The 23,382-nt window shown below is 38.6% G+C and overlaps 1 protein-coding gene and 1 long non-coding RNA gene across 5 annotated transcripts in view; one reads left to right on the forward strand and one right to left on the reverse strand.

The window, feature by feature from the left end:
* The window catches only part of LOC306858963, a 1,377,007-nt gene that overhangs the window by 488,220 nt on the left and 865,405 nt on the right, over positions 1-23,382 (forward strand). The window lies entirely within an intron of this gene.
* LOC306858937 (uncharacterized protein) lies at positions 1,708-9,199 on the reverse strand. Of its 4 annotated transcripts, XM_079399748.1 has the most exons (5): positions 9,135-9,199; positions 8,114-8,221; positions 7,837-8,042; positions 6,787-6,831; positions 1,708-3,026 (listed from the first exon to the last, which is right to left on the reverse strand). In XM_079399748.1, the coding sequence occupies exons 3-5, from the start codon at positions 8,006-8,008 to the stop codon at positions 2,458-2,460; spliced, it is 786 nt and encodes a 261-aa protein (XP_079255874.1). In that variant the 5' UTR covers positions 8,009-8,042; positions 8,114-8,221; positions 9,135-9,199; the 3' UTR covers positions 1,708-2,457. The 4 variants fall into 4 exon arrangements, 3 of the variants coding, with proteins under 3 accessions (XP_079255874.1, XP_079255872.1, XP_079255873.1); XR_013783251.1 differs by lacking the exon at positions 6,787-6,831 and having other exon boundaries at positions 1,764-3,026; positions 9,135-9,191; XM_079399746.1 differs by lacking the exon at positions 9,135-9,199 and having other exon boundaries at positions 1,714-3,026; positions 7,837-8,213.

Consider the following 23,382-nt stretch of genomic DNA (forward strand, 5'->3'; position numbering starts at 1 on the left):
GTTTATATGAAGAGATTTCTTTTATTTGTGTTATTTATTTGATTTGGGGGCTTATTTTAAAATTTCAATTTCATAATTCAATGCTACAATTTGACGCGACCGGCTGAAGTTGTATGTGCACTTTGGGTAGACCTGACTAATCGATTATGAGAATAGTTGCTTATTATTTTCATTATCGATAATAATTGATTAGTTGTTGCAGCCCTAGATTCCACTAATGTCCTCATGAATTGTAAGACAGGTGTGTCAGTTTACATACTTTATAAAACAGTCCCCTGAGTGAAGAGAAACATAGCATTATGAAAATAGAAATAGAAAAGGGTTCTGTCCAAACTGTTGCTATAATATTAGAAGCACACAATTCCCTAGAATATCATTATATGCTTAAACATTAAGATTTCATAGAAATTACTAAAGTAGTCAAACATGTTCATTAGAAGGGGGTGCCAATACTTTTGGCAATATAGTGTACCTCTTTTGTTCTTCTTTGTCTGTGGGGTGATGAAGAAGAGTACGACTCTGAGGAAGAGGAGGACTGGAAGAGAGGGTTTTGGTCTTCTTGCTACTACTTTTCTGCTCCCACATGGTTCTTGTCAGAGGAATCTGTGATCACAATAGACCTCTTTGACTCAAATTCTTTAGTTGACAAGGCTGTAAAAAATAGTGTGACTGCACTACACTAATAAAAATGACTATTCCTGAAGAAATCTCCAGACATTTTGAATGCCACCCTTATTGGACACTGAAAACTTTAAGTTTATGGTCATATCCTTATCTGTAAATGTCTCAAATTCATGCAAGCATTTCCATTTTTGCTTAAAAGCTTGTGTTGTTTACATCTTTACAGAATAAGCACCGGCGTGTCAGATAGACAGAACACAGTAGAGAGGGAGACAATAGAGAATATGACGCCGCGTTGCATGCTGGGGCGCCACTGCCGTTCTGAGAGGATCACCCTCCACTACAAATGCTGAAATTAAAACAGATACCTGCTTGTCTTTTGTTTTTGCCTTGAAGTTAAATTTTCTCATTCTTCAGTGTATCCTTTGCAGGGAAGAGAAAATATTGTATTGCTTCACATGATAATTAGATTGTATGCTTAATTTTGTAGAATTTGGTTTACATTAGGTGCGTTTGCATTACAGATTTGCGCAAAATTTTGGCGATATTTTATAAATGTCGATAAAAAAGTATTGCGAAATGACGGTGTTTCCATTAACAGATGTTATGCCACAAAAACGTAATTTTTTTTCCTCTCGCAATAAGTCATGGCATGAAATTTCATGGGATTTTGGCTATATTTAATCGAAGGAGGGGCGTGCATGTATCTTTACAAAAGCTGGACGGAGAGCTGCTTCAGAAACGTGTGCGGCGCGCCTCATATAAACACAAGCATAGACTAGTATTCAATGGCTTTTTTTAGTGTGTGTTTGACACGTTGACCTTAATTTCTGTGTATGTTTGATCTGCATTGTATTGAATTTATTGATTTTTATTGGACAAATAAAAAATGCTTTGAATTTTGGTATCTCCCATTAATTTCCTATGGGTGCCCATTTTTGGACATGAAGGTCAAATTAAGGAGTTGGTTGCTGTTTTTTCAACCACTTAACATTGCTGAATCGAGTCCTCTTTTTTTGTGTGTCCAGGTGACAAACTTACGATAAGTAGCCAAGTCTTGAACCGCTCAGATTAAGATTTTTTTTTATGATTTTGCCTAAATTTGTCCTGATTAATAGTCACTCAAAGAATTCTCTATTCTGCAAGCAGACTTGAACAAATGTTTTATTTCTTATAAGCTATTATTGCTCTTGGCTAATATGGTTGTATGAGAAAATCAATTAATTACAAAACAAATACACATATTCTCTGGAAGCCATGCTAAACTCTGTTACTGCATTCCCTCAGTCACCTCTCAGACTTGAGCTTGTAGCAAAAATATCACAATAGATATGCTAGTTTTAGGAAAACTGATTACATGTGTGTTATATACTAGAAAAGGAGGGGAATGGAAATCTCCTCTTTCGTAGAAACTGCATAAAATATTAATAATTCTGAAAACATCTTATTCCTCTCCTCCATACATGTCTGTTAGCTTCCTGAAGAAGAAAATAAACATACAAGAACTAGAGAGAAAAGAAATAAAATCACTCTACACCAGAATATAACAACTTGCTAACTTTTTCTACTACACACAGATTCACAATCTCAACTACACCAAATCTACACCTATGTACATCCAATTAGAGGGTCATAAAAAAAAAAAAAAAAGGAAACAAGTTTGTAACAACTTGAGGGTGAGTAAATGATGAGTTTTCATTTTTGGGTGAACTATTGCTATAAGACAAGTGAGCGTCTCCTCTTCAGCGACTAAAGTTTTTTTGTTATTGATCTGAAACACTTTTCTCAGTGATGGCAAATGAAAGGGTTCCTTTGATGTGAATTATTACATGATTCTTACGTAGTTTCCTGTCCGAGAAACTCCTTCCACGCTAATGACATATAAAACTGTGATCTTGAGTGAGTGTTCATGTGGTTATTATAGGATACTTTACTTCTGAATCCAGTTCCACAATGAGGGCATGTGAAAGACTGCTTTACAGTGTGAATTCTCATCGTGTGCTTTTTAAGACTTCCTTTTTCAGTGAAACTGTTGCCACACAGTTCGCAGGTGTAAGGTTTTTCTCTGGTGTGACTTGTACTGTGCTTTTTAAGGTTGGATTTATTAATGAAACACTTGCCACACTGAGGGCATGTGTAAGGCTTTTCTCCAGTGTGAATTTTCAGATGGACTTCAAGATTTCCTTTTGTAGTAAAACTCTTTCCACACTGTTGGCAGTTGTAAGGCCTTTCTCCAGTGTGGATTCTAATGTGCATTTTAAGGCCTGTTTTATTCATGAAACTCTTCCCACACTGAGGGCACGTGTAAGGCTTTTCTCCAGTTTTGAAATCATGATGTTTCTCATGCTGAACTTTGTTTTCCATTCCATTCAGTTCTTGGCTCTCCTCTTTCTGTGGCATCAGGCCTAAAGCAAAAAGAGACCAATGCAAGTTAACTCCACAAAGCAAGACATTAGTACATTTAGATATGTATAGCTTCAAAACCAGTAACGTTTATAATCAATACTACTGAAAGAGGCGTTGCCTGTAATCCTGTTCTCAATATTAACTCTTTGCTTTCTTTAGGAAATGTCCCAAATAAGCTGCCAGTTATTAAACCCCTTATGAAAAAGCTTGACTCAGGAGAACTGGTTAATCCTGGAATAACTGGAATCCTTGCTCCTTAAACCTACAAATGACCCGTTTTTGGCATGCAATCATGGCTACATACATTCCTCCATGTGCTATTAGATCTTATGATAGTGTAGACCATGACATTCTCTTGGATAGCTTTAAAATTATGTTGGCATTTGTGAACAAGAATTAACATGATTTAGGTCTCATATATTTGACTGCTACCACTTCGCTTGTGTAAATAAAGAGATATCATCAAACACAAGTATGGAGTCCCACAGGACTTAGTATTAGGTCCTTTTTATGTTTGTATAAGTTTCCTTTAATAGACAGTGGGTCTCATTTGATAAGCAAAAGTACATGCAAGCTTGTGTGTGAAATCAGCATACAGATTTTCACAAATGCAGGAACAGACTGCTTCGCTTTTCCACTTCATGTTAAGTTTTTTTTTTTTTTCACCAACTGGTCAATCATGTCTCTTCTCACTGACTAACATTTGGTCGGCTACTGGGGGCATCCCTACAGGTCAGGACACATTTGAACTGTAAAAGGTACTTTTGGAGCTGAAGGCCAAAAAGATGCAGATCCACAACCTGCTGGAGAAGCACACCACGGATAAGCATGAAAAATCTTAGTGCAAAGAGTTGCTTGTCAGTAAACCCGGTTGAAAAATTTTCATTTCTGGGTGAACTATCCCTTTAACCCTTAGGAAACAAATATATATAATAATACACTGCAAAATATAATGCAATATATTACATAATACATTTCCATATACAGGTGCTGGTCATAAAATTAGAATATCATGAAAAAGTTGATTTATTTCAGTAATACCATTCAAAAAGTGAAACTTGTATATTAGATTCATTCATTACACACAGACTGATATATTTCAAATGTTTATTTCCTTTAATTTTGACGATAATAACTGACAACTAATGAAAGTCCCAAATTCAGTATTCCAGAAAATTAGAATATTGTGAAAATGTTCAATATTGAAGACACCTGGTGCCACACTCTAATCAGTTAATTAACTCAAAACACCTGCAGAAGCCTTTAAATGGTCTCTCAGTCTAGTTCTGTAGGCTACACAATCATGGGGAAGACTGCTGACTTGACAGTTGTCCAAAAGACGACCATTGACACCTTGCACAAGGAGGGCAAGACACAAAAGGTCATTGCTAAAGAGGCTGGCTGTTCACAGAGCTCTGTGTCCAAGCACATTAATAGAGAGGCGAAGGGAAGGACAAGATGTGGTAGAAAAAAGTATACAAGCAACAGGGATAACCGCACCCTGGAGAGGATTGTGAAACAAAACCCATTAAAAAATGTGGGGGAGATTCACAAAGAGTGGACTGCAGCTGGAGTCAGTGCTTCAAGAACCACCACGCACAGACGTATGCAAGACATGGGTTTCAGCTGTCGCTTTCCTTGTGTCAAGCCACTCTTGAACAAGAGATAGCGTCAGAAGCGTCTGGACTGGACTGCTGCTGAGTGGTCCAAAGTTATGTTCTCTGATGAAAGTAAATTTTGCATTTCCTTTGGAAATCAAGGTCCCAGAGTCTGGAGGAAGAGAGGAGATGCACATAATCCACGTTGCTTGAGGTCCAGTGTAAAGTTTCCACAGTCAGTGATGGTTTGGGGTGCCATGTCATCTGCTGGTGTTGGTCCATTGTGTTTTCTGAGGTCCAAGGTCAACGCAGGAAGTCAGGAAGTTTTAGAGCACTTCATGCTTCCTGCTGCTGACCAACTTTATGGAGATGCAGATTTAATTTTCCAACAGGACTTGGCACCTGCACACACTGCCAAAGCTACCAGTACCTGGTTTAAGGACCATGGTATCCCTGTTCTTGATTGGCCAGCAAACTCTCCTGACCTTAACCCCATAGAAAACCTATGGGGTACTGTGAAGAGGAAGATGCAATACGCCAGACCCAACAATTCAGAAGAGCTGAAGGCCACTATCAGAGCAACATGGGCTCTCATAACACCTGAGCAGTGCCACAGACTGATCGACTCCATGCCACGCCGCATTGCTGCAGTAATCCAGGCCAAAGGAGCCCCAACTAAATATTGAGTGCTGTACATGCGCATACTTTTCAGTTGGCCAACATTTCTAAAAATCATTTTTTTTGCATTGGTCTTAATTGATATTCTAATTTTCTGAGATACTGAATTTGGGACTTTCATTAGTTGTCAGTTATAATCATCAAAATTAAAGGAAATAAACATTTGAAATATATCAGTCTGTGTGTAATGAATGAATCTAATATACAAGTTTAACTTTTTGAATGGTATTACTGAAATAAATCAACTTTTTCATGATATTCTAATTTTATGACCAGCACCTGTATAAGAAACAACTGGAAAAATGCAGCAGTGATGATTTGGGCTTGTTACAACTAGGGCTGGGTGATATATCTCGTGTGATATGCATGAGCAACTCGTCAGTAAACCCGGTTCCTTGATTAGCGGTAAATCTCCATAACCTGCTTTGAAATGGAGCGGCATTTAATACACGGCGCCGTAGATCACTGACAAGCTACGCAATATCGCTTTCATTATCGCAGATGAATAGCCTTCGATAATGAACAAGATATTGCCTAGCTTGTCAGTGATCTACGGTGTAATAACCAACGAACTTTGCTGCCGTATCATGGGTGCAGCAGGCGCAGTGATATTACGCAGCACCTGAAAGTAGTCCCCAACTATATCATAACTAGTTACCTTACTACTTTCAGGCACTGTTTAATAACACTGCTCCTGTTGCACTCATGATACAGCAGCAAAGTTCGTTGATTATTACGCCGGAATGAGAGTATAGTTCCTAGACATATCGGCCTAGAAAATCACAACTTTTCATTTTCCGTCAATCGTAGTACACGATTTAACTACAGAAGAGTCAAGCTTTAAATAGGAAAAATATCTAATCAGATTCAATGATCTATGCTAAGCTACGTTAAAAGTGCTACCAGACCCAGAGATCGGCTGAATCTGAACTCTTGGGGAGTTGGAAAATGAGCCTATTTCCAAAAAAAAGTGGAGTGTTCGTTTAACGATATGCTATATTACACAAAGTACAAATAGTGATAGATTCTATTTACAAACTTTATATAAAAATATCAGTATTTTCTTTGCAATAATAGTAGTTAGATGCTATTTTTACTAATTAGTGCAAATAGTGGCAGATATTTGCACCTCGGTACTCCAGTAATAAACAGTCTGAAATAGTAAGGTATTAAGTGTAAATGGTCATTTTTTTATTAAAATTATTAAATGGATGCAGCCTTAATGGGACAATAAAATCCTCCCTACACCCATTCCTAAACTATAAATACCTACGAGGCTCTTTATTTTCCACTTTTTAATTATTTGTGATAGGAGTATCGTGATATAAAGGTATTGATGATAACCATGACATTCAAATCATGAAATATCGACATTGAGTTAGGGTGTGGCGATATACCGGTATTGGTGGTAACTATGATATTTAAAATGAACAGGACACTTATGATAACACAACACGCAAAAAGCCTACTCCAGCGCCAGTACCTGCTTGACCTCCCAGGGGGCAGTATTGCACCTTAACGCTGACACCTGTTAAACAAGATGAAGACGATTAAAACTGATCTAGAAAAACTGAGCGACCACATTAAACTCTATAAAATGTAAAGTTGGTTGCAGTGCCATGCACTTAATGCCTCATCTGTGGCTGTTCTAGGTTAAAAGAGTTAAAACAGCTCAGACTTACACTTAAGTCCGGGACTAGGCTTAAGTCTAGTCTGTGAAACCGGGGGTGAAAGGCACACTTGTAGTGGATCAACCACCAAGAGATATATCATGTTTTTCATGCTTTGTTCTTTTGCTCTTTGTGAAACTTATGTACTTTAAATGCTGTTGCTTTCATATGGAAATAGATAGGATTACGATACACAAATACTTAAACAACAACATTTGTGACCCGTGCTGTCAAAATGAGTCAAAATGCGCACAGGCTAATTTTGAGCTACAGACAAAAAGTGAAAAAAAGTTGATTTTGGTCGCATTTCAGATTTTCACAAAAATGTATTCATTAAGCCCTCGTCTAATGATTCCTATGATCCAAAAAGCAATTAACATTATTTGTAAGTTTCTGAGAGGAGTACCTTTTTCTCTGCTTGATTCTTGTGCTGCCGCTGACTGATATATGAATCGCGCGAGCACATAAAGTTCCTTCATCAAAACATCTTAATTTGTGTTCTGAAGATGAACGAAGGTCTTATGGGTTTGGAACGACATGAGGGTGAGTAATTAATGACAGAATCTTCATTTTAGGGTGAACTAACCCTTCAATAATCAATTTAATGGTAATAAACACACTTAAATAAAATAAAAAGTGTCCACTAATGATTTCTTATATTTGCTCTACTGTCGTTGTTTTCTTGCATCTGTTCTTATTTTTAATGATAGATCAAATAAAAAATGGCTATATTGTGATTACTAACATAGTAATTAATATTAAGAAAGGAAGTCTAGGAAACATTTGAGAAAGAAAAGCTGCAAGAGGGCAGAGAATGTACAAAAACAGAACAAAATAATTCAGCTTTGAGAATAAAAACCAACCTGTTTGTTCCTCAGTATCTTCATGTTTCACAATTAATGTTTCTTCAATCTTCATGTCTTCTCTCTCCTCTTTAATAAACTCCACCTCTGTTTGTTCCTCAGTATCTTCATGTTTGACTCTCAGTGTTTCTTCAATCTTCACGTCTTCTCTCTCTTCTTTAATAAACTCCATCTCTGTTTGTTCCTCAGTATCTTCATGTTTGACTCTGAATGTTTCTTCTCTCTCCTCTTTAATAAACTCCATCTCTGTTTGTTCCTCAGTATCTTCATGTTTGACTCTGAATGCTTCTTCTCTCTCCTCTTTAATAAACTCCATCTTTATAACAGTGTCTCGTGGATCTCAGCTGCTTATTCAGGAGTTTTTCTGTGTTTTGTACACTTTGTCCTGTTTAAGATGAGAATAAATAGAAAAATAAATAAATGAAGAGTTCAGATGCAAAAGCCTCTAGTAAGTGCCGTCTGAAATTTTCATCTAAAATGAGCATTTTTTTAAACAAGCTCCTATGTTTAGGTTCAGTAATTTTACTCTAATGGCGATGTATAGGTCTTTTTCTATACAATTTAAGTTAAATAACAACATAAATATAGGAGCCTGATAAAAATGCTAATTTTAGAAGAAAATTTCAGACGGCACTTTGAGACTTTTAACTATTCAAATGCAAACTGAATCTCTAGGTGTGTCTCAATCAGCTCCCTAGATCAGTAGTCAGCACACTAGTGAGGGAGTCAGTCAGAGAGAGTTAATGGACCAAAAACACCAACATTTTAACAATAAATAATAATAACTGAACAAAGAAATAAAAGTAATTACAATTACACTTAGTTTTCATTAATATTAGTTATTTTTGCGTTTAATAGATTACACTCAGAAATAGAAAACTGCTATTGTTTGTGAAAGTTCATCACACATGATTCAGTGAATCATTTGTGAAGCATCGATTCATTTGACTCTCCCTGCGTCCCAGTGTGCATACTATCCACTCAACCTGCCCTAAATAGTACTGAAAATTACTAGAAATTATCACATAGACATTAGGATGGATAGTATGCACATTGAGACGCAGGCTTGTTGTTTTGAAAAGATCCGTTTCTCAATTCATTACTGAATCAATCCGTGTTTATGATAATATGATTCACTCGCCTGGATGCGCTTTATTCACACAATAACCTTCATAATGTCAGATAAACTATTACAATGTCACGTTCCGTTAACAATCAATTAACTTTACTTGCTTGTGAAACTATAAAGTTCACTATAAAGTACGTTGCGTCGATTTAAACACTTTAAAACCACAAACCTTTCTTCAGCCGAAACACAGACGCGGGAACGCGGCTCTATGACGTCATATATCCACATCAAAATAAAAGTCCTGTTCACGCGCTGCTGTGTCCTACAATTAAAATAAGTGCATGGGTATTTACAGAAAACACATACCAATAAAACCATCTTAGTGAAATACACGGTGTTTTATAATTGTGTGCAGAAAATTACCTCCAACAAATGTATGTAGCCACACACACACACGCACGCACACACACTCTCACACACACACACATGTTGGTTTTTGTGGTTTATGGGGACTCTCCATAGGCGTAATGGTTTTTATACTGAACAAACTGTGTGTGCTATTGCCCTACACCAACCCTACACCTAAACTTAGCCCTCACAGGAAACTTTGTGCATTTTTAGATTTTCAAAAAAACACCATTTAGTTTGTTTTTTAAGCCTTTTGAATTACGGGGACATAGGCAGTGTCCTCATAAACCACCTTCATATTGTAATACCTCTGTCATACCCATGTCATTATACAAATTTGTGTCCTCATAAACCACATAAACATGCACACACACACACACACACACACACACACACACACACACACACACACACACACACACAGTGGAGATTTAAAGCAACACTATATAATTTGCTCAGAGACAGGGGTAGCTGAAGCCTGGAGCAATGGGCTTGCCGAAAGGTCTTTACAATTGGTTGCGAAAGCTTCCTGTTTCACAAAGGTGGACTGTGATTTTAAACACATCCTTTTAATCTGTTAAAGTAATAAATCCAACATAATTCTATAAACCCAAATCCCATTCTTTCACTGTAAAAACAACGATAATAATGTTAAAAATATGACTATTCTCGAAAGTACCTTCTGAATGGCCTCCGGTTATTCATATCATAATCCATAATCAAAATAATTCATCAAAAACATATTATATTTATTATTTTTAAGGGTATAGAGTCTCACAAACTGTTCATTATTTGTAAATATCTTTTAGTGTTCCAATGTATTGATTATACAGGATAGAAAAACGTTATATAAATCAATCATTTCATCTGTTTGATAAAAAACATTGTAAATGACAATTACTAATTACATAAACGTTTTCAAATTTGCATTAATAAACAAAAAAGTAGTGGAAATATAGGCATATTTGTTTAAAAAATATATTGTGTTTTGTAACTATAAATTATTTATGGGTTAGCTGTTGCAGCCCTAGATGCATGTTTGTTTTTATTTTATTTATTACCTTTAATTTCCACTGTCAATGTTTTTAATATATATATATATATATATTTTACATCATATTGTGTTTTCTATTTTAAATTGTTTGTTAATATTTGCCTTTAACTGTGGCAAGTCTTCAACTGTCCTGTGCCTTTTTTCTTCTGAAAGAGACCTTTAAAAAGAGAGAGAGAGAGATTTATAAAGTGCTTAATGTCATCACTTGAAGTTTCTAAAAGTCTTCAAATTTACCCTGAGCCGTCTATAGGAGTGCACGCCACCATCTCGTTATGCTTGGCATATTAGCCTGTTTCAAAAAAGCAACATTACTGATGTTAAAAATTCAGTTTTTATAAAAAGTGTTAAGCAAATAAGGAAAGACTCACCTCTGAAAAGTCAAACTCCTCCCCCAGAGCATTGTATCAGGCATACTGAAAGTCAAACACTAATTGTTTAGACATTTCAATTTTTTATTTTGTTTTAAAATAGAACTGATGTAATTTTCAATGTAAATTGCCATATAAACATCATATAACTGGTACTTCTGAACATGAACTGTTGAACTTGTATTTAAAAGACTTGTATCTGCCATCACTTAGAACACGCTTGCATATAGTGAATCAAGAAAACAACTTTTTAGCTTTGGATAAAAAATCTGAAAGGTTGTTAAAAACACAAAATACTGACATTTATTATCAATACTGACATTCTTACACAAAGCATCCATTGTGACTTGATCCATGATGGAAACAGAATGCAGTGTTTCACAGAAGCATCACAAATAGAATGCAAACTACAATAAAATTGTGCACAATGTATATTTTGCAAGAAATGCCTATATACTATATTTATATATATATGTCAAACTGGATATTATTATTACTATTTACTTTTTAGATACTCTTCTCTCATGTATCGAAAGGCTGTGGAATATGTTTGCATTACACATTCTATATATTTCTCTTTAATTTTGGTATATTTCTTTTTGTTTCTGTTTATTTTTCTCTATATTCAGTCATGACTTTTGTCATATTTTTCTATTTTATTTTTCACATTTTCAATAAAAAACAAATCTATAAAACAGCAGAAAAACAGACACAATTTCAAATAGTAAAATAAACATATAAAGCAACCTGTTTAACGTACGTACCATGTTTACATTTTAAATGTAACATCCCCGTTGACGTTATTATTCATCACCTTAAATGATCTTAACATGGATACCACAAATTAATGTACACTTACGTTCATGAAGAACTGCCCAAAGTCTGTGGCTTTGCAAATGACCAAGTATACTGTGTCTTTCATGTGGTCTAAAACATCGGTTGCACAAAACGGACATCAATACAAACTTAGATGCAAATTAGGGCTGTATACCTTGGAGAACCTGGCGATACGATACATACCTCGATACACAGGTCACGATTCGATACGTACCTCGATACACAGGTCACGATTCGATACGTACCTCGATACAGAGCTGTCTCGATACGATTTGATACAATGTGACACGATTCGATACGATTCAATAAAAATACATGGGCCAGAGCCAATTAGTTAATGCTGAACACATTTACTCAACAAACAGAACTCTGCATTTTTCTTCAATTTAATGAAGACAAAAGTGCATTATAACAAAGTGCATTTTGCTTAAATATTTGCAACTTTAAGTGCTCTGATTAATTGTACACAAATTGTATTAATCTGGAAATTACCACAAGTCAACATTTAACTTTCCAAGGGTACAGTCTGAGCTCACACAAGCACAAAATCTTCTTATTATTATTCTTAACTTCTTATTAAATCTTCTTATAATTATTTTTTGTGACACTACTGCCATAACATATTTCACTATGAAATCACTTAAATGCTACATCTTGCTTTAACATTTTCCATGAGTTTTTTGAAACTCGCGGGCGCCGCTGCGCCCCCTAATGGCTGGGCGGAGTATCGATACTAAGGGCTAGAATATCGATACTGTATTCTTTTTTTATTATATCGGTATGTATCTAAGAATCGATATTTTGAGCACACCCCTAATACAAATGCAGTCATTGTTTCGTCTCATGAAAAATTCACCGCATAGGAAATAATATATTATGACTATATCTTAACAAGCTATCAAAATATGCATATATTTACGCATTACCGCTGCCATGTTCTTCCAGGAATTACATATAAGTATGGTTACCGCTGATTGGCCAACGCAGAAGATATTTGCACCAATTAGAAACCCTACCTTTCGTCATGCTCATTGCTCCAGGCGGCAGTTATCCCTACTTGTATGCTCACGGTGCCCCCATGTGTTTGATAAGCTCACATAAATGTCTGTTACCAGTGTCGTAAATACTGTCGCTGTATAATGGCTCGTTTCTACAGTTTATAAGGCTGTAAAGTAACAGCAGGCAGGGTTCCCACGCATCCTGGAAAACACATGGAAAATGAGAGAAAACATAAATTGTCCTGGACAAATCTTATTATTTTAATGTTCTTGGTCGCAATTTCAAACGATTCCATCGTGAGAAGTGGTGAAATAATTCTGTAATGTTACTTGCTCAGTGTTTTCCGTGCACACAGTCTCTCTCTCTCTCTCTAAAGTCTCAAACCCAAAGAGATATTCTTTATAAAAGTTAAGACTCTGCCACGCCCCACTAAAACGTCTCATTCAAACACGCCCCCACATGTCTATGTCATGGTGTGGGGTAATTTGCAAAACACCGCCCAAATCTATACGCAAAAGAGGGTGGAACTATTATTCTCGCTGTAGTATTGTTGCTGGCGCCATGTCATGAAGACGCTGTGTGTTTCGTTGTGAAAGTGAAAGTACTTTGTTTGGGTTTCCAAAAGAGGACACAACTAGAAATCAGTGGTTCAGTTGTATTTAAACACTGTTCCAGAACACTTCAACCCAAATATTAGAGTGTGTGCAGCGCATTTTACGGAGGACTACTTCCAGAACCTGGAAGAGTAGCCTACAATGCCAGCTGTGCACAAAGGCTGTTTCTATAAAGTGGGGCAATTCCAGTTTTGCAAGGAAAGTCTGACTTTGAGCTGTGTAGAGTAGTGCTTGTTGTTTCTCCGATCACAAATGCAGACATGGTAATGTTTATGTGGTGCGATGCAACGCGTAAAAAGACAGTATAAGTCATTATAATCAGTAATTATGTCTCCACTGGATGCAACAAATGCCTCGTTTATAATGGGTTTTATTGTTTTTGTGTCGTCTCGCCGGGACACGGCATCACAATACGGTGAGGGGCGCAACATTTCCGTCTCACGCTTGAGGTATTCGGCCAATCACAACGCACTGAGCTACATAGAGTAGCAACAATAATGTACAGTATGTAGAAAATAATGTGTTTTTTGAACCTTAAACCACATAAACACATTGCATTACACCAAATACACAAATAATGTTCTTTTTAGCAACGTCATATGACCCCTTTAAACTATCTTTATCTCTTACTTTTCAAAATTGTATTTATTTTAAAACATTAAATTGATGAACAATATGGGCAACTACGATCCATTTAACCCCTTATGACTGAATACTGTCAATATATACAGTAAATTAAGACAAAATTAGAACAAGGAGGGATGTAAAAAGAGAAACTAGAGCATGTAATGGCTATTCATTGCATCTGTAACTCCTCTGATCTTGAATTACAGAAATAAACAACACACATGTCAGGGAGACAGTGCAAGTTACTGAAATAGTGTATCTTACTGCTCTTTTTTCACCGGGGGGGTGGTGTTAGACAGATGATCAATGGTCAAAATTCAATTGAGACACTTCCGGTTTCTCTTCTTCAGATCATTCAGTCCGCTAAAGACGGAGACGCTGCAAGTGACACAATGGAATCAGAACATGAAGGTTAGTTTAAATGTATTAATTGAATATGATACTCAATAGTTTAATACAATACTAGGAACTGAATTGTAAACAGTCATTGTTTGTGGCAGTAACAAAACTGAAAAGTAAAACCGGTTGTAAAAAGTAAATGTAATATCCATTATTATTTAGTGGTCAAATAAAACCAATTAATTTAGACTTTACTTTTTTTTCAGTGTACAAAATCATGTGGTGATTATTTTCTATTTGATCATTTGAAAGTGCAGACATAAACTTACTTTTTTTTTTTTTTGCCACCTCATACTGAAGAAAATAAACTTAAAGTAAAAACATAAATATAATGTAGTGTAATAATTTTAAACAGCCTAATGTAAACGCATAGGCCTACATAAATCACCGTTTAGCCCAAAGAACCTTTTTGTGCTAAAAAGAGAGAGAAATTCAAGCACTTTTCAATTACTTTAAAGCTTTTTACACAATTATTTCCAGCACATTACCACTATAACCAGTATATTGCAGCAGAGGAACCCTTATTGGCTTATTGTTCATTTCTACTATCTAATAAAATGACTAATACATTTTCTCTCTCTCTCTCTCTCTCTCTCTTATAAACGAGGTGTGAGAGAGCACATCTCTTGATTTTCATTTTCTTTGTTTCGATACGCTGCTCCTGCAGATTTGAGTCAGAACTCTGTTTAAAACATTGTCTGTGATTTTCCAAGTGATCATAAAAACTTTGATTAGATTATTCAGGTTTTCAGTTGGACTTGAGAATTGCTTTATTGAGCATCCATTAATACAAGTTAAAAATTAACTGATATCTGACTACAATTATGTTGTTGGGTCCAAGGTTAATAAGCTGCTACATCAGGGCAATTTTTTGCTGTTCCATTCAAAACTCTAAATCCTGTGCCAAAAAATAAACATATTTCACATGAAGCATCGGAGCTCGATTTATTTGTTTGTAAAAGTGATTAATGACATCTGAAACTGAGAAAAACACGTGACTGCATCAGTATCTGGTTCAAAAGGAGTGAACCCTACAATGATGTTCACTGTTCATTAATACACTGAAATGTTATTACGTACCTAATGACAGGAACTGTTTGACAGACCATTTGCAGGATCTGAGGATTGTTCTGCTGGGAGTCTCTGGTGCTGGAAAGAGTGCAATAGCAAATGCAATACTGGGTCGAAATGCATTTAAAGAGAGCAGAACCACAGAGAGTGAGAAACAGACAGGAAGAGTAGAAGACAGAAACATCTCCATCATCGACACTCCAGGATTCTTCAACACTCATCTGACTGATGAAGAGCTTCAGGGGCAGATGATGAAGAGTCTTTCTCTCGTTCAGCCTGGTCCTCACGTGTTCCTGCTCGTCATCAACCTTGAAAACTTTGAGGAGCATGAGAGGAACATTTTGGATCAAATTCAGGACAATTTTGGAGCTCAAGTGTTTAAGTTCACTCTGGTTCTGGTCACTGGAAGAGAAAAAATGTCAAGGAAAGAATGGATGCTATTTATACTTGATGCAAAATTCCAAGAGCTGGTCAGTCACTGCAGAGATAATTATCATGCAATCAACAGTAAAAATGAGATGAATCAAACTCACATCACAGAGCTTCTGCAGAAGATTGATGAAACTGTCAAACAGAATAATCACCGGCATTACATTAATCAGATTTACGCAATGTCTCGAACAAAGAACATAAGAATAAACAAAAAACAAGTGGAAGAAAAGACATACAAAAGAAAAGAGCAACAAATTAAACAGAATCAAGCAAAAGCAGCATGTGAGAGTTTTACAACCTACAGTGCAATAAAAGAGAGAACAAAACACACTGTGATTGAACAGGAAAAGGAAAGAAAAAGACAAGAGGAAGAATATATTTACAGGAGAAAAAAGCAAGAGAAAGAGGCAAGAGAAGAACAAGCAAAAATAAAGTCAGAGACTTTTAAAAAGGAAAGTACAAGAGAACAAAGATCAACCCGTAGTCTGGCTGGAGAACAAAACAAAAGGTTATTTTCTTCCATACAAAGAATTAAAACAACTCACAAATATGACAAGCTGGACAATGTCTCAGACAGGTTTGAGGAATTCTCTAATGCAACAGTTGGAGAAAAAACCCGGATAAGGAGCCCAGTAGCATCCAAAAAAGGTAAGAACCTAAAAAAAACCTACTACACTTTTACATAAAAGCCTAAAATCAAACATCAGTGGCGAATTCATGCAAATAAAATAATTCAATTAAATATATGTTAACTTTTTCCCTGTCATTCCATTTGATTACACATAACTTCATTTCTAAACTAATTTGTTTTGTTTTCTTTGTATGTACTATTATTTGGGTTGTTATCGGCATCTGGTGAAAATTTCATGTAAACAGCACCTTTAGAAATATATTTATGAAAAATGGTGACGTGTCCAATCATTATTTTAACCGGCAAGATTTTTAAGATTTAGTCTTGACCACATCCCTACACCTAAACCTAACCTTAGCCATGAGTATTCAGTAAAATCTGATAGAGAGAGGAAATGATAGAGATGAATGACACGAATGTACAAGCACCAAACACTGACTGTAAGCCTTAACTTCACAAAAACTATAAACTGGTTCTTCAAATCTGATTATCACAATGTTGTTCCAGGGTCAACAAAGATGTTGATCCAGAAACAAGTCACACTTGGTAAAATCAGGTTCTGTATTTTACCGGCTGTAAGAGATTTAGAGATTTTTATGCTCTTTCAATCACATAAATTGTGTGTTTACATTCCATCTCCGTTATCACAAAACTCACGAAAACAGCTCCCTTCATGGCGTCCTCCTTTCAGCAATTGACGTTTGTAAATGTTTGCGCATAAAGACGTAGCTGTCAGCCGCTTCAGACTCAGGTGCTTCTCAAACGCAAGGCTGCATCCTGTGAAGGTTACATATCTCAGCTGCCATGTCATCAAATGTCACTGAAGTCCGTCTCAATCAAAAGAATCCTAGGAAGGCAGCCTTCGTTTCACGTCTTTCATTCAGCTGAATTTGAAATGGGATGCATCCTTTGCTACCTTCAATCAGCCACAATCCTTTGTACATATTCCATTTCATTAAAATAAACTGATGAAGAATGAGTCAGTACAGAGCTTCTATCATGAAATTTAAGACAAAGATGTTTCAGACAGGAAAGCATAGATGTTATCTTTATTTTTGTGTAAAGTACTCGCTAAACTGTTAATATGCAAGACACTAGGAGACTGTAGACGGATGTGATTCATTGTATTGCATTAATAGAAAGCCAAATAATATAAACATTAATACAAATATTTTTCCAAAACTAAGTTTTATTAGTATTTTTGAGCCGAGGCGGTGAGGGTGGGAACATACGTGACGTAGCACTAGACCGTCTCATTCTTGCGTTTAAGGGAACACTCTACTTTTTTTGGAAATAAGCTCATTTTCCAACTCCCCAAGAGTTAAACAGTTGAGTTTTACCGTTTTTGAATCCATTCAGCCGATCTCTGGGTCTTGGCGCTAGCACTTTTTGCGTTGTTTAGCATAGATCGTTGAATCTGATTAGACCGTTAGCATCTCTTTCCAACTCCCCAAGAGTTAAACAGTTGAGTTTTACCGTTTTTGAATCCATTCAGCCGATCTCTGGGTCTTGGCGCTAGCACTTTTTGCGTTGTTTAGCATAGATCGTTGAATCTGATTAGACCGTTAGCATCTCTCTCAAAAATGACCACATTACCACTATATTGCAGCAGAGGAACCCTTATTGGCTTATTGTTCATTTCTACTATCTAATAAAATTACTAATGAATTCTCTCTCTCACTCTCTAATAAATTCTATTTGGTTGTTATAAACGAGGTGTGAGAGAGCACATCTCTTGATTTTCATTTTCTTTGTGTCGAAACACTGCTCCTGCAGATTTTAGTCAGAACTCGGTTTAAAACTGTAACGAGGTCAACGAGACGTGAGACGTGCGGATCCATTTGCAAGGCTTTATTAGCAAACATGGTCGTAATACAGGCAGGGCCAATGGGAGCAAACCGGTATGGCATAGGTAAGACACAAGAGCAATCCTAGAGCAAGCATGGGTCGACGATCGGCAAACAGGGCAAGGCAGAGAGAATCATCCAGGAACACGGGCAGGAATCAAAACACAGGAAATCAAACAAGATATACAAGATAGGGGTCGACCGATATGTGTTTTTCAGGGCCGATGCCGATACCGATTATTACAGACCAAGTAGACCGATAACCGATATATTGAACCGATATATATGTCTGGTGTAAAAATGAAAATGAATGTCAAAATTAAGAATAACAAGGGCTCTGACAAAAACGGCCTTCCCTAGTGTTGGTTGCACTTCTTACTCTTGTCTTCCCCCATGCATCCATCTACAATAAGGGTAATATATAAAGAGAGAGTTAAAAGTGGGGCCACTGCATGCTTCATGATTAAGCCTATGAATACTAAATACTACAGCTAAACAGCTTGGGGAAATGTAAGTATTTGGCTTCAATAATTTACATGTTAGAAATGTATGTGTAATAGCATAACCTCTCATAATGTCACGAATCTGGTCCATGCTCTCCTGGTTTACCACCACCAGAGGTCACCCGTTCACCACATTGACTCTCACACTACACAGCACACTGGACTCCATTTCCCACTATGCATTGCACAGATCACAGCTGTCACCATTCACTCATCACACACACCTGATGCTCATTTCACAATCACACACACTATTTAAGCCATGGACTTCCTCAGCATCAGGGCCGAGTATTGTTTGCATTTATCACTCCCCTAGCGATAGCACTTTACAGAGCCATTGTCTTAGCCTTAGTCTTGCCTTGTTTTCCTGCCGTGTCTGACCCTGCCTTTGTCTCCTGGATTTACCCCTTTGCCTTGCCGTTTGGACTGTGTTTGCACCTCGTTTGGACTATTGCTCTCGTCTCTGGATTATCTCTCTGCCTTGCCCCTTTGGATACTGTTCGTTGATCGTCGACCCACGCTTGTTCCACGGATTGCTCGGTCTTGCCCTTGCCATACCTGTTTGCCGATCTCTGACCCTGCCTGTTTTCTGACCATGTTTCACAATAAAGCTTTGCATATGGATCCGCACGTCTCACGTCTCGTCAGCCCCGTAACACATAATTCTTCATTAATTATTTTTGGTTGACTAAATCATAACCTACAAGAGGGGACTATTCAATTCATCATCTAATGCACATCAGTTGATTAATTTAAAAAGCACAATGTATATAATAAGTATATAAACCGCAACTATTTTAATGAAACTATAACACTAATAGCCTGTTATAGGCTCACTTGGTTCAATAGCCTATTGAAATGTCCCAATTTCCTTCATCATAATCTTGGCCTATGTGACAGTATCTTAATCTTGGCCTATGTGACAGTAATTTCCATTAGTTTTCAATTACAGTGCAGTGCAAATGAAGGCATAAAACATTAAATTTATCTTTTAATCAAATGAGAGTTGAACTCTATTTTTTGGCAAACAAATGTGTTTACTATTAAAAACATGTAAGAAATAGCGTATTGTGTGATTGTTTTTATAAACAAAAGTTGTAATAATTGTAGTAGTATTAGTAAATAAACCGAACTTTTATTTTGACGGGTTGCCATGAGGACCTCTTAACTTTCTGTAGCCTATTTATGATATGACGATCGTTTTACTCAAACGAAACAGTCAAATGCTCATGAAGTAACTCTCAGAGCAGTTCTGGGGATGATGTTCATGCATTTATGTCCTCATTTAGTGACATGGCAGATGCGGAAAACACCGCGAGCGTCGCGCACTTCAGTGTGTGTGTGTGTGTGTCAAAACCGCGCGTCTGTGCCATTCACATATACAGAGACACGCCGAACATGCAGAATTCATATTTAAATAATCTTTTTGCAGCTTAATGTTTACAGATAGTCCATATCATGAGTCGATTTAAGTGTACTGACCTACTTTTGATTAATTCATCCAAACTTTGACTAATTCCGTGACTCTGCGTTATACAGTAAATTCCATATGACTGGATTCCGCGATTTCCCCTGCGTTTCCCCCATCTTGGAAACCATAAATAGATAAAATTGAGGTTTTTACAACTTCAGTGTAGTGGATTGTAATTTATTGCAACTTGAGCAACGTCTGCTGCTGCCTTTGAGAGATAACTGATGCGTGATGAAGCAGCACCAGTTAGCAAGCGCTTTCGGTGTGAGAGCGCCTTTAGTCTTCCACGTTGATTGGTCAGACTCCTGACTCTCAACAAATCAGATGCGCGGTGGGCGGAGACTGCTCTAGGCCACAGAGTGGTGAGTTCCGACAGGCTGCATCAGAGCCAAATAGCGCGTTTCAAAATTAAATAATTTTATCGGCACATCGGTTTTGAAAATGACCGATACCGATTATCATAAAAATGCTTAATATCGGTGCCAATAATCGGCCAGGCCGATAATCGGTCGACCCCTAATACAGGAACGCTTTGTAAGGTAGCTAGGCTAGACAATACTCGGCAGTGACACAGAGATAGTCCAAGACTTATAAAGTGTGTGTGATTGGGTGATAGTTCTCAGCTGTGAGTGATTAGGGAGTGCGATGGATGGTAGGAAATGGAGTCCAATGTGCTGTGTAGTATGAAAGTCCATGTGGTGAGCGGGTGACCTCTGGTGGTGAACAAATGGAAATTCATGGCCAGGATTCGTGACATAGCCCCCCCCCCCCCCCAAAGGAACGGCTTCCAGACGCTCCTATACTATCCAGAAGGGCAGTGGAGCGGAGGCGGAACAGAAGAAGAGATGAGGACCAGGTCCATGTGGAAGTGGAGAGGCAGGGAACTGAAGCAGAGCGGGAAGCCAGGGCAGTGGCGGTGGGACCGGAGACCCCCAGGGCGGAGCAGGCGAGACCAGAGACCCCCAGGGCGGAGCAGGGGAGACCAGAGCCGAAGGCCACCACGGCGGAGCAGACGGGACTGGAAACCATGGCAGAGTCTGAAATCTGAGAAACAGAAACAGACAACACAGGAAGAGCAGAGACAGACAGAGCCCCCCCGGAGCGGAGCAGGAGACCCCCAGAGCCAGACAGCTGACCACCACGGCGGAGCAGACAGAGCCGGAGCCCACCAGTGTGGAGTAGACAAGGCAGAGGATCTCCACAGTAGAGCAGACTGGTCAGGAAACCATGGCAGGATCAGGGATCTGGGGAGAACAGAGACAGACACCACAGGGAGCGCAGGGACAGACAGAGCCCCCCTGGGCGGAGCAGGAGACCCCCAGAGCCAGACAGCTGATCACCACGGCGGAGCAGATAGAGCTGGAGCCCACCAGTGTGGAGTAGACAGGGCAGAGGATCTCCACAGTAGAGCAGACTGATCAGGAAACCATGGCAGGATCAGAGATCTGGGGAGAACAGAGACAGACACCACAGGGAGAGCAGGGACAGACAACACAGGGAGAGCATCCCTGGTCTCAAGAGCCGTGGCAGGGCAGGACGGGGATTCACAGACGGCCTCCATAGCCGTGACAGGGCAGGACAAGGATTCACAGGAAGATTCCACTGACACCGCCGAATGTTCTGCAGCAAATGCCGCCACCTCTGGAGGTTCTACAGTGGTCACATCAGGAGGAAGGTGGAGTTCAGGGACGGTCTCTGACCGCAACATGACAGGCTGAGAGTACATTGCTGGGCGCCACCACCTTACAAGGGCCTGAAGCGAGCACCACCGCTTGATGAGGTTCTGCAGCATGTGCCGCCACCTCTGGAGGAGCTGCAGCAGATGCCATCGCCTGGGACAGTTCAGAGGTGGTGTTTGTGGCCCAAACGCAACACAAAGCGATCCCTAACATGGGAAGTGCTTCTGACAGGGGAATCAGTTCAGGAACAGGAGGGCTTGAGTGAGTGGGTTTGGGGATACCAGCTGCGCGTGCAGATACCAGCTGCGCGTGCAGACACCAGCGGTGCATCCCACACGCTGGACACCAGACAGGAAGTACGAAGGACTGACCTTAAATCCTTGGGTGTGACAGGCTCTGGCTGTTCAGCGGAGACGTGAGGAGACTCTGGCCGGGGAGCTGAGACTCTGGCCGGGGAGCTGAGACGTGAGGAGACTCGTGACGACCAACTGTGGCTTGGCTTGACTCACGAAGATCACTTGTGGCTTGGCTTGACTCACGAAGATCAACTATGGCTTGGCTTGACTTTTTAACATCGGCTGTGACCTGACTCGGCTCTTTAACGTAGGCTGGGGCTTGACTCGGCTCTTTAACGTAGGCTGGGGCTTGACTCGGCTCTTTAACGTAGGCTGGGGCTTGACTCGGCTCTTTAACGTAGGCTGAGGCTTGACTCGGCTCTTTAACGTAGGCTGAGGCTTGACTTGGCTCATGACTGGCAGCACCGATGCTACAGGGTGGTGTTGTGGCCGCCATTTTGCAAGCGTGCTCCAGCGCGGCTGTGATCAAACAATTGGGTGTGGCATCTCGTTCCTCTGCGACCCCCACAGTGAACGTTGAGCCAACAGTCAATAAAGCATAGTCCAGAAACTGACTGAGAGATGAACGGGGACCTTCGCGTCTAAGCCTAGACCGTAAGGGTTGATTGATGCCATCGCAGAACACCTCCATCAAAACAATGTTCTGCAAATCAGAATATTCAATGATGGCCAAAAAATCTTGTATATGGTCCTCCAGTGAACGTGTGCCTTGTTTAACCCTCTGGGCCCTGAGGGTGTTTTGGGGACCTGGAGAACTTTCGACATGCCCTGACATTTGTGCTTTTTTCAGTTGCTTATAAAAATATAAATGGCTAAAGTCTAATAACACTGTAAACAGCACAAACTGGGCTACAATGTTATGTTAGCAGCATTTATGTACATGATTGTGTTTTTGAGAAAACAACGTTTATGCGTGGTTAGTGAAAAACTAACATTTTGAAGTCACTCAAATAAGACCATAAAACACATACAGAACAATTGTTTACAAGACTTTTGAGAACCAGATCTTGTAGGCTAGAATATTTACTTCACAATTATGTGAAAATCATCTTGTTTATTTGCTCACAGAAAACAATACATTGATTTAAATTTTTAAAGACATGTTTTGTGTTCGAAATCCAATATGCGAGGGAGTGGTAATGGGATTGAATATTAAGTGGTTCTCACCTGAGAGACAAAGG

Source organism: Barbus barbus (assembly GCF_936440315.1).
Source record: "Barbus barbus genome assembly, chromosome: 39".
NCBI lineage: Eukaryota > Metazoa > Chordata > Actinopteri > Cypriniformes > Cyprinidae > Barbus > Barbus barbus.